At 38.8% G+C, this 13,061-nt stretch overlaps 1 protein-coding gene across 4 annotated transcripts in view; it reads right to left on the bottom strand.

The window, feature by feature from the left end:
- The window catches only part of LOC124722859 (fibulin-1-like), a 649,840-nt gene that overhangs the window by 328,940 nt on the left and 307,839 nt on the right, over window positions 1–13,061 (bottom strand). For all 4 annotated transcript variants that reach the window (XM_047247987.1, XM_047247986.1, XM_047247989.1 and 1 more), the window contains one exon: window positions 1,734–1,883. In XM_047247987.1, coding sequence (XP_047103943.1) covers window positions 1,734–1,883 — 150 coding nt within the window. The remainder of the gene's footprint in view (window positions 1–1,733; window positions 1,884–13,061) is intronic.

Here is a 13,061-nt window from a genome sequence, read left to right as displayed (position 1 = left end):
CGAGCAATCTGTTATGAAGGTAATGTGGAGTGACGAGGCACAATTTAAAATTAATGGAACCATGAATCAGCATAACAGTGTGTACTGGGCATTGGAAAATCCACATGTTTATGTGGATAAAGTGGTCAATCTACCACGGGTTCATGTGAGGTGTGGACTATCATCTAGGGGCTTACTAGGATCCTTTTTCTTTGATGCTACTGTCACTGGAGAAATGTACCTGGAAATGTTATGCACATCAATTTTGCCAGGTACACATACTTTATGGAGCTGATGAACGGGTCTTCTACCAACAGGATGGGGCTCCACCACACTACCATCTAGATATATGAGCTTTCCTGGATGACAGTTTTCTGGAGCACTAGATTGGACGAAGAGGGTCCATTGAGATCCCTCCATGGTCGCCAGATCTAACACCTATGGACTTTTACTTGTGTGGAACTGTGAAAGATAACATCTATCAACGTAAGCCATGCATGCTGGAGGAACTTCACCAGGAGATTACAGGAACATGTGCTGCAATCTCCACTGTAACAGTGACTGCAATAGTTGCGCGACCGCTTGTCATCCTGTTATGTATATAACCACCAATGGTGAACATTTTGAACATTTAAAGTAACCATGAACTGAAGGTTGTACAACATGTAAGATCAATTATTAAATGTAAAATAAACACGAAAGTAATATTTTCATTTCTTAAAGTGTGTATACATTTTTCTGGCAGACTCCGTACTCTCCCCAAAGTTATATCACAAAGTGATACTGCACTGCTCCCTGTCTCTAATCAAGTCCTGCTTTCAGTGCCCACACCAAATGAATAATTTTGATTTGAATGACACGTCCCACATACCCAGCCAGTGCATCATATTCTAGACCTGTCATACTTACATCCTACTCCATTAGAGACTGGGTCATCTGTGAAGTAGCATTGTATCAACCAGCTATGCTGCAACCAGTGCACAGCTTTTTATGTGGGCATTAGTACCAACCAGGTATTCACACTGATGAATAGGAACAGATGAACTGTGGCTATGGGCACAGTTGACAACACAGTGACAAACCCTGTTACTCAGTGTGGTTGACCCTAAAGGCTGCTTCTTAACAGATACCATCCAAATCATCACCTCAAGCACCAAATTCTCACAACTGTGGAGATGGGAAAGTTCCCTTGAACACATCCTTTAATCCCATTGTCCCCTGAACTCAGTCTTCATTGATCTCTGCCCTATATGCTGTGTGCCTCTGTACAACACCACCTCCCCAGCAGTCTGCTTCCTATTCCTATTTTCCTTCAGCCAGTATGTTTACCCTGCAGCATAAACACACAGTCTATTCTGAACTACTCCCACCCTTGATATTTGTGTATAAAATTCCATTTGTAGTATCTTAATGTGTTTGATGAACGACTCATTGGATACACATACATTCTGCCAATGCACACAGTCTGACTATAAGACCGTGTACTTCCTGAATTCAGAAATGACTTCACATCCTTTCACTATTCTATGCACATTTTTACTTATATAATGCATGGCACTAAGAACATCAGAACACAATGAGTCCCTTAAAGACAATTTTTCTTTTCATTCACTTAATGTGAGGAGAATATTATTGAAACAATCCTCAGATGAACAGACTGAAGGGAAAGAAATCAGAAAAACAGTTGTTTAGCTGTGCATTTATATTATAACCTTTACACAAATAAATTTATGAAACTATGTCAACAACTTTACCTTCACAGATTTGGTCTGCTTCATTGAATGTGTATCCTGGTCTGCAATCTTCAGCCAGCACTTGTCCAAAGCACACAAATGATCCAATTGTATTTTGACATATACTGAAGTTTCCACAGATGCCCCAGTTCAGGTCACATTCATCTATATCTTTAATAAGAACAAACATCTGACATGTACATAATCCATACAATCTTACAGAATTATCATTAGTTAGTGAATGGTGCTTTATGACAATTATTTGACATAGGGTTAACTCCTGTGAGTCACATAAAAACATTGAATTGTATACTCGGTATATTTCCAGTCAACTATCTTTCATTTAAGACATTCATATTATATTATTTACTTTGGGATTATGCAATTTTCATTTGAGATGTCATTCGAGACACCAAAAGGCACACAATACAATACAGATGTCTATTGAAAATAATGTAGAACAGCAGAGAATGTCATCTTACGAAAGCATAAGAGTGGTATATTTTCTTTCTGTAAATTATTCAGTTGTATTAAAATATTTTCATTTACAATAAAACTTCTATATATAAAGCATCACTGGGTACAAAAAGAAGAGAAGGAAATGGTTTCACATCTGCCATGTACTCATATTGTAATTGTTTGATTGCACCGAATTTATATCATCTCCTCATGTATTAAAGTTCATTCTATTGCATTGTCAGTGGAGTACATAGATACATTTACATTACATGGTTGCATTTCTACTATTTAAAATAAATGTAATATCTAACAATAGTAGGTTGCAAAAGGAACTGTGATATTAATCATCATTATACCAAACAAAAGAAAACAAAATGGCTGCCACCCTCTGAGCTGCTAGCTACCCATCTCCAATCCCTCTCCTTGCCTCTCATCTCCTCCCGCCTTTATTCACCCCACACTACACAACCCTATCGCAGTCAGTCGACCTGTTGAAATGCAGCACTGGCACTGACAGTCCAGCCGGCACCATTTAGGGGCACAGGCATGTGTATGCATGCATGCATATGTGTATGTGTTTTCTGTGTATATTTTCCTATAGCTTGTAACAGGATTACTCTGAAAGCTAACACTTTTTATTTCTTCTTGTGTGTGCCTACTGACAGCTCAATGCTTCTGCTTTTCAGTGAGTGGTCTCCTTTACTGAAAAGTATTTACACCCTACCAGAACTTTCCAAAATATCTAAACAAAACAAAAACTTACTTTTGACCCAAATAAACACATCCTTGTGCCAAAAAGGTCCTTTTTAAATGGGAGTTCAACTTTATAAAGAATTTCCCAAAGAGATATAAGCAAATAATGGGGCCAAAACGTTTGCAATATGCTTAAAGTCATATGTACAGTATCATTGCTTTTACTTCATTGAAGAATTTTTAAATTTACGAAGTGTATTATACAAATATTTAATATGTAAAGTGCATTATTTTTTAATTAAATATCTACTCACAAAAATCGCTTTTACCTGTATACATGTAAACTGATGTCTTATGCACAGGCAGTTTTTGTAGACAAGAGCACCAATTAAAATACAGTATGTTGTTGTTGTTGTTGTTGTGGTTTTCAGTCCTAAGACTGGTTTGATGCAGCTCTCCATGCTACTCTATCCTGTGTAAGCTTCTTTATCTCTGAGTAACTACTGCAACCTACATCCTTCTGAATCTGCTTAGTGTATTCATCTCTTGGTCTCCATCTACGATGTTTACCATCCACTCTGCCCTAAAATACTAAATTGGTGATCCCTTGATGCCTCAGAACATGTCCTACCAACTGGTCCCTCCTCCTTGTCAAGTTGTGCCACAAACTCCTCTTCTCCCCAATTCTATTCAATACCTCCTCATTAGTTATGTGATCTACCCATCTAATCTTCAGCATTCTTCTGTAGCACCACATTTTGAAAGCTTCTATTCTCTTCTTGTCCAAACTATTTATCATCCATGTTCCACTTCCATACACGGCTACACTCCATACAAATACTTTCAGAAATGACTTCCTGACACTTAAATCTATACTCGATGTTAACAAATTTCTCCTCTTCAGAAACAGTACAATACACACTCAGTTTAGTAGCTTGTGAGAGTTTCCCAAAGAAGCCAAATGAAAAGATTCATCAAAGCATCTATGCTATCATGAAGAAAAATATTTAATAAAAGCAACTCAAGTGAAAAGGACAGATAATATAAGCCAATTTGCCCATCTAATTTGTGAGGTGGTAGTACTCATCAAAACAGTAAAAATAAGTCCAATAAACATGGGTAGAAAAATGAATAGTTTCCAAGATGGCTGTGTAACACTTGGTTGCAGATATTAGCACAATTGTTGCTTTGGCGCTCCACCAAATGTGTTGGCAGGGTATTATGGCATCTTACTCACAGTGCTGTACCTGTCATTAGGTGGTCTGCAGTCAGTTGTGTGGTTTCAGTTGTGTTATGGGCTACATTAGTTTTCATCATGTTTGTGTGCCATATTGTACAGTACTGTCAACGCTGGGTATGTATCATGGTGTTTTACCTTCTTCAATAAATGGATTCACTTGTGTGTTTTTGTGCTGTTTGTGCAAACAAATGGTGTAGTATATTTACATTTTCTCTCTTCCACAACTTGTTAACAATGGAAGCTTCTACTCGACAAGTGAAACTGTGGATATGATACTCTGCTATGGCTTAGCAAATGCAAGTAGCCTGCAAGATCATGCCTTCTACACTGAAAAATATCCACAGTGCAGAGTGTCCCTGGATAAGCTGTAGAATGAAGGCTTTCACGACCGGGTGACATGGCTGTTGTTATACTTTCTGGGATGTGAGGTCGTGGTCCAAGAACTTTTCTGCTCCTTACGTTTCGTCCAGAACTGCACTGGACTTCCTCAGAGGCGCTGCTCCGCTGAGTCTTGCCGGCAAGACTCAGCGGAGCAGCGCCTCTGAGGAAGTCTAGTGCAGTTCTGGACGAAACGTAAGGAGCAGAAAAGTTCTTGGACCACGACCTCACATCCCAGAAAGTATATCAACAGCTTGGATAAGCTGTTCAGCAGACTTCTCCACCATCTCAGAAATACAGATACCCTTACACCTCAGAAGATAGACAGTGGAAGGCTCCACACAGTCTGCGTGCCTGACATGGAGGATCATGTGCTACATTGGAGAAAAAACCCCTGAGACCAGTGTGTGACAATTAGCTGCTGTGGAAGGCATGACTCACTCTCTTATCTGTGGGCACTTCATGAACAATTGCTGTACTTACATCATATACAGCACATTCAGGCCCTAGTTCTGTCAATGGCTGTTGCAGAAGTGTGCCACGGATCCACTGTCCACATTCAAGATTTGATTTACTGATGAGGCAGGATTCACAAGAGATGGTGTTGTGAATATCCAGAAATAGCATGTATGGGCAGATGTAAATCCCCAAGAAATTCAGGAAAGAGGCATTAACACTGATTTTCTATCAACATATAGGGCAGGCGCACTTGGCGATAGATTAATAGAGCCACACGTGCTACCACAAAGGTTAACAGAGGCGCATTATGTGGACTTTCTCATTAATTTATTGCCTAACTCATTTGAGGCTGTGCATTGCAGCAACAAATATAAATGTGGTTCATGCATGATGGTGCACCAGCACACTTTCATCACAATGTGCACAAACATTTGATGCAGAGATTTCATGACTGCTGGATTGGTCGGAGGGGGGAGAGGGGGGGGGGGGGGGGGCGTTGCTCACACATTGGCCTGCTTGTTCCATAGAACTCAATCCCTTAGACTTTTGGTTATAGGGCCACTTGAATGAATTGGTCTATACCACACCAATCAATGATGTGCAAACACTATAGGGTCACATATTTAATGTGTGCCAGCAGGTACAACAACAATCAGGTGTACTTCAAATGGTGCATCATTCCTTACACAGGAGGCCAGAGGGGTGCACTGTCATGAATGGATGCCACATTGAACACCTCCTCTAAACACATGTTTATTGCACAAAAAAATGCATTTCTAGACCCATGTTTATTGTACTTATCTCAGAAAGTATGCATTTACAGACCCATGTTTGTGACTTATTTTTCTTGTTTTGATGAGTACTACTACTTCTCAAAGCATTCAACACTTTTTTGAACACTCTGTACTCTGAATGTCTAGTGAAAATAATATAAATCATTTTCTTATTATTGCTTTAAAGTTTATTCTTTCAATATGATTTTTATTACATGAGCATGCTGAAAAGTGGAGCCTCCAAATATTTTATGTGAATATTCTTAAGCTTTTTAAATAAAGCAAATGTTATTCTTCATGTCTACATAATTGCAGTCCTTGGCCAGTAGAGGATTCTGAATTCTAGTATGTTGTCTATCTGCTTAGCTGGGTGGTTATGTGTGGGTTATGTAGCAGGGCCAGGTTCGATTCCCGGCCAGGTTGGGGATTTTCTCCACTCATGGACTGGGTGTTGTGTTGTCCTCATCATCATTTCACCTCATTGACAGCACACAAGTCACCCAACGTGGCGTCGACTGAAATAAGACTTGCACTTGGCGGCTGAACTTCCTCGATGGGGTCTCTCGGCCAACAATACCATACACTCATTTCCATTTATGGCATGTTAACATTGTGATGTGTAACATAACTATGTCAGTGCAAGAGAAATAGCGTGCTGTAATTCAGTTTTGAATTCAAAGAGTTTATCCACATATGGAGCACCCAATCCTTCAGCATAATAATGCAAGACCACACACAAGCACTGCAACATATTCAACAATTCGATACATTTGGTTCACTGTCATTGACCATCATCCACACAGTCCCAACCTGGCCCCATCAGGTTTTCATCTGTTTCCAAAACTTAAACAACATCTTCAAGAATGTCACATTCATTGTGACAAAGGTGCAAGCAGAGGTGAGACCGTGGCTCAGTCAACAAAATCAAACATTCTACAGTGATGGTATCAACAAACTGGTCTCTTGGCAGGAGAAATGTATGTGTCGCCATGGTAACTATGTTGAAAAATAAATGTTTAGAAATGAAGAATAATGATTTAGAATGTTAATAACATTTGTTTTGTTTAAAAAGCTTTAAGAATTGTCATCTAAAAAATTTCAGAAGCATACTTCTCAGCATTTCCATGTATTTTTCATTCTTTATTTGCAGGTGGTATGGAGGATACAATGAATGGGAGGCAGGCCTGCACCTGCAGCAGAATAATAAAGATGGTGCACCTATATCTGGATGTGCAGCAGCCCAGTGCATCATCAGTGATGATGTACCTGCAGCCCGGCCTGTCATCAATGATGTACCCATGGCCAGAGATGCAGCAGCCTGGTACATCATCTACACTGTATGCATGGCCAAATGTTTATCAGCCTGGCCTGTCGTCTGTGATGTACCCATGGCTCATCCCATCATCTGCAATGTTCCCACAGCACAGCATCACAGCTGTGGCCCATTTGCTGTGGGATATGTCCAGCGGCTGGCTACAGTCGACTAATCCATGGTTGCTGGTGCATGTGAGGACAGGATCTCACTCCCCTGTTTTGGTAACTTGAACGTGGCTACTGAGACCTTACCTCTTCCCTTAATGCTTGCCAAAGTGTCCTGGACAGGGAGCTGCCCAGATACATTGACTCATGTATCCTACCATTAAGTGAAAAGCAGTTCAGTACTGTGAACTCAACCCCATCACCTCGCCTCCACACCAGCCCTCAAAGAGGGAAGTGAGGCTGGTGAGGAGAAGAGCACTGTCCAGATTTGGAGGGGGAGGGGGCTAATGGTGTACAGAAGGATAGGAATACAGCAATCAGTCGCAGTTCTATTGGTATTTTATTATTCTTGCATATCCAGATTTCAGCTATAAACAGCTGTTTTCAGTGCTAAAATACAAGGAAATCACAGAACCAGAACTGATTTATGTAAAACAATAAGTAAAACATCACATTATCCAACAGAAATGGTGGGGGTGGTTCACGTACCCCAGCAATACAGATAACCGTACCATAGCTGTAACCACAATGGAGGAGTATCTGTTGAGAGGCCAGACAAATGTGTGGTTCCTGAAGAGGGGCAGCAGCAGCCTCTTCAGTAGTTTCAGGGAAAAAAGTCTTGACTGATCTGGCCTTGTAATATAAACCAAAATGGCCTTGGTGTGCTGATACTGAGAACAGCAAGGGGAAACTACAGCTGTAATTTTTACTGATGACATGCAGCTTTACTGTATGGTTAAATGATGATGGTGTCCTTGTGGGTAACATATTCTGGAAGTAACATAGTCCCTCATTCGGACCCCTGGGCGGGGACTGCTCACAAGGACACTTATCAGCAGAAACAAAACTTGCATTCTACAGATTGGAGTGTGGAATGTCAGATCCCTTAATCAGGCAGGTAGGTTAGAAAATTTAAAAATGGAAATGGATAGGTTACAGTTAGATATAGCGGGAATTAGTGAAATTTAGTGGCAGAAAGAACAAGACTTCTGAACAGGTGAATACAGGGTTATAAATACAAAATCAAATACGGGTAATGCAGGAGTAGGTTTAATAATGAATAAAAAAGTAGGAACATGGATAAGCTACTACAAACAGCATAGTGAACACATTATTGTTGCCAAGACAGACACCAAGCCCAAGCCTACCACAGTAGTAAAAGTATATATGCCAACTAGCTCTGCAGATGATGAAGAGATTGAAGTAATGTATGATACTATAAAAGAAATTATTCAGAGAATTAAGGGAGACAAAAATTTAATAGCCATGGGGGACTGGAATTCGATAGCAGGAAATGGAAGAGAAGGAAAAGTAGTAGGTGAATATGGACTGCGGGTAAGGAATGAAAGAGGTAGCTGCACGGTAGAATTTTGCACAGAGCATAACTTAATCAGACTTAACACTTGGTTTGAGAATCATGAAAGAAGGTTGTATGTGTGGATGAGGCCTGGAGACACAAGAATGTTTGAGATAGATTAAGTAATGGTAAGACAGAGATTTAGAAACCAGGTTTTAAATTGTAAGACATTTCCAGGGGTAGATGTGGACTCTGACCACAATTTATTGGTTATGAACTGCAGACTAAAACTGAAGAAACTGCAAAAAGGTATGAATTTAAGTAGATGGGACCTGGATAAACTGAAACAACAAGAGGCTTTAGACAGTTTCAGAGAGAGAATGATTGACAAGAACAGGGGAAAGATGCACAGTTGAAGAAGAATGGGTAGCTATGAGAGATGAAATAGTGATGGCAGCAAAGGATCAAGTAGGTAAAAAGATGAGGGCTAGTAGAAATCCATGGGTAACAGAAGAGATACTGAATTTAATTGAGGAAAGGATAAAATATAAAAGTGTTGTAAATGAAGCAGGCAAAAAGGAATACAAACATCTCAAAAATGAGATTGTCAGGAAGTGCATAATGGCTAAGCAGCGATGGTTAGAGAAGAAATGTAAGGATGTTGAAGCATGTATCACTAGGAGTAAGATAGATACTGTCCACAGAAAAATTGAAGAGACCTTTGGAGAAAAGAGAATCACCTGTATGAATATCAAGAGCTCAGATGGAAAACCAGTCCTAAGGAAAGAAGAGAAAGCAGAAAGGTGGAAGGAGTACATAGAGGGTCTATAGAAGGGCAATGTACTTGAGGGCAATATTATGGAAATGGAAGAGGACATAGATGAAGATGAAATGGGAGATATGATACTGCATGAAGAATTTGACAGAGCACTGAAAAACCTAAGTTGAAACAAGGAACCGGGAGTAGATAACATTCCGTTAGAACTACTGATAGCCTTGGGAGAGCCAGCCATGTCAAAACTCTTCCATCTGGTGAGCAAGATGTATGAGAAAGGCGAAATACCACCAGACTTCAAGAAGAATATAATAATTGCAATCCCAAAGACAGCAGGTGCAGACAGGTGCAAAAATTACCAAACTACCAGTTTAATAAGTCACAGTTGCAAAATACTAACATGAATTCTTTACAGATGAATGGAAAAACTGGAAGAAGCCAAGAAAGATCAGTTTGGATTCTGTAGAAATGTTGGAACACGTTAGGCAATACTGACCCTATGACTTACCTTAGAAGATAGGTTAAGGGAAGACAAACCTACATTTCTAGCATTTATAGACTTAGAGAAAGCTTTTTAAAATGTTGACTGGAATACTCTCTTTCAAATTCTGAAGGTGGCAGGGGTAAAACACAGGGAGTGAAAGGCTATTTACAATTTGTACAGAAACCAGAAGGCGTTTATAAGAGTTGAGGAGCACATAAGAGAAGCAGTTGTTGAGCATAGCGTGCAGATGTTAAGAGCCTCCAGACACAAATATTATGCTGATTAACTTTCCTGATACATGGAGGTTGCATGATCTCAGAATAAACATCCTCTCAGGAAGCTGGGATTCATGTCAATATGCTATAGCATAGGTGGAGCAAATTATTGTTGGCATGGTTTGCTGTTCTGCATCAGATGCAGAATTTGCACTTAGTAAGCATACAAATGATGATACTTGTGCACTACATGATGGAGTGTTGATCGTGGTACATTTAAGCTGCCCAGATACCTACCAAATTCACTTATGTGGGCTTCTAAAAAATGCTTATCTTAAGTCCTCCACTGCCTCTTCCGAAACAATATGACATTCACCATCAGAATGTTTCAGAACACTTCTAGTTGCCAGAAACTTATGATACCATTGCCTGACTGATTAGACATCCAGTGAATCACATCTGTACAACCTACAATCTTTTCTTTGCACAGTAATCAGCAATCTGCAAACCACATCACTGCTTACACAGACTCATGTGGAGTCACCATTTTTGCTTCATGTGATCATGCTGCACTCTGGCGACAACTGTTGAGAGTTCTGAGGAAGAGATATAAATTCTTCGTGATGTTCTAGCACATGGTGTAATTTCAGCCAGCCATGCTTCACAAAGGTGCTGCATGTAACCTACACAACAGGTAACACAGGAAGCACACGGAGCTCGAGAAAGAGCTGCAATTGGATGGCAGTTTGTCCCCTACCACTTGTCTCACAGAACTGTCAGTCACAAAGTAATTTTAATCAGAATATAGTCAGAGCTTTTTGTAGTATTGTCTTTCTACAGCTTTCCGTCATACATATACTCCTATCTACTCTGCCTCTTCACTGTTACCTCTGCCACGATTTTGAAAAGCATTACGTTAGATTTACCAAAATAGAGAAAATCCTTTGAGTGAGTAGGCTCACCAATATAAGGTGTGTAGGAACAGCAATACAAATGTACTCTTTGGGCCAGTCATGCAAATCAATTTATGAACACAGAAAGCCTACTAAAAACTTAATTTTATTCTTAATGAATGTCACAGCACAATGTATGATGATGAAAAAATAGAGAATTTCATCAAGTGTGAGGTAGAACAGAAGAACAATGTGACAAGATTCCACTACCTATGGTTTGCTGTGACAGCAGCAACCTCAGTGGTACATGAACTCAGTGCTGGAAGGAGAGTCTCATCATTTTAGCAACAGTCTCCCTAACATTGCCAGTCTAGAAGTTGGCACATGGTACAATGTGATAACACCTACGAAACTAACCTATACCACATTAACTGGTGTATTCAGCGCCACAGTTGTAGATTCTAATCACACATTGTGTGTATTGAGTGGTTTCTTTATTCATATGTCTTCTACTGTAAGAATTTTATTTCATGTTTATACAATCTTCAGCTAATTATTCAATTTTATTATAAAAATTAGTAGGTCAAGAAATATTTTTGTGATTGTTGTGTAGTCAATAGTTCTGGGAAATGAACTTTAACATTTTCTCACATCAAAAGTTAAATGTGCAATAAAACACAATCTATGCACAAAAACTGAAATCATATTAGCAATAAACTGTCTGACATAATTAAGCCGTAACTAAAACTTTAGTTGAAAACATTGTTAAGACATGTAAAATAATGCAATTTCACATAAAAACTGTAATATATTCCAGACTATGATTATGACAATATATTTTCTGTAATGTACAGTGCTCCATGATGTGTGTAACTGTTTGCAGAACTAGTACTTATTATTCTCAATTATCAACTGCACAGTTTTCAACAGTGTAAAATAATACTTGTAATTACTGTGAAGTTTTTTAAGATGATGTGGCAGTGACCACCTTAGTTAAGCCCAGTCTTTGTAGAGTCAGTGAAGTGGAGTTCAGTCTTTGTCAAGTTCAGTTGTGATTTTAAATCTGTACAATGTTTGTGAAATCTGATGTAATTTTAACTTTCATAAGGATACTGGAAATCAAAATAAACACCTTGGGTACATCAATTTTTAGTTACAGTGCTACTTTCATATTACAATGTGTGGAGAACATTCTCAGCTACAAAAGTTACTCCTCCAGCACTTATGACTAATGAATTACCACCACCAACAATGGACTACTATGGAAATTCAGTTAAATTAAAGTAAATGCAAAACTTATATTGACTATTATTCTTAAAAAGCTGCTTAGTCTTTAAGTCAAGGACAAATTGGATTTTTTTGGTAGATCTGGAAATATAACCCAGATTTGTTACAAAGAGACTTCTTGTTTCACTATGAATACCATTGGCCTCCCTTTTGCAGTAGACTTTAGGAAACCTTCCACGTTTACTCATCCCACATTGCCAATCTAACTGGTCATGCATGCATGCTCCTTTTTCAGGAACAACATAAGGATAAGTTTCTATTAAGTTTCCTGGTAAGGTTGAGAAGGTTGATTTTGCATGTTATTAACACCATGTCTTCTTTGTCACATTTGAATTTAATGGCTTTGCATGACACGCAAGCAGCAGTCAAATGTGTACTGTGCTGTTCCTATGTTATCTCCCTCACTTAAGTCACTGACTGTCTCAAAACAATAGTTATAAATATATTCGCACAAGTCTAGCAACACAGTAACAAATGAAAACATTCATATCATTACAGTTACAGTCATATCAATAACACTTATAGAAAAGTGAATTATCAAAAGTTTTTAGGAAACTTGATTTTATATGAATTATATAGGAAAAGAGGAACAAAAACTACTTCAAAGAATAGATCTCAGTCCCAGTCTGATACACAGTTTTAATCTGCCATGACTTTTCATTTTAGCACAACACTCTGCTGCAGAGTGAAAAATTCATTCTACATACTTCAAACAAACTTATTACATTTTTCACATTGAGAAAACAGAATGTGGTGTTCAAATAATGACAATGTGTTCATTTTATGGAGAAATGATGATGGCAACTAAGTGACTATACTATCCCTTTACTTTCAATATCTAACACCCAGTGTACTATGGAAAGTGAGAAAGTTTGTCAGTTAGCCTTAATTGGGATTCTAGTTACAAGAAATGAAGA

The sequence above is a fragment of the Schistocerca piceifrons genome, chromosome X (assembly GCF_021461385.2).
Source record: "Schistocerca piceifrons isolate TAMUIC-IGC-003096 chromosome X, iqSchPice1.1, whole genome shotgun sequence".
Taxonomy (NCBI): domain Eukaryota; kingdom Metazoa; phylum Arthropoda; class Insecta; order Orthoptera; family Acrididae; genus Schistocerca; species Schistocerca piceifrons.
The sequence above is the reverse complement of the archived record's forward strand: the minus strand, read 5'-3'. Positions and strand labels throughout refer to the sequence as shown.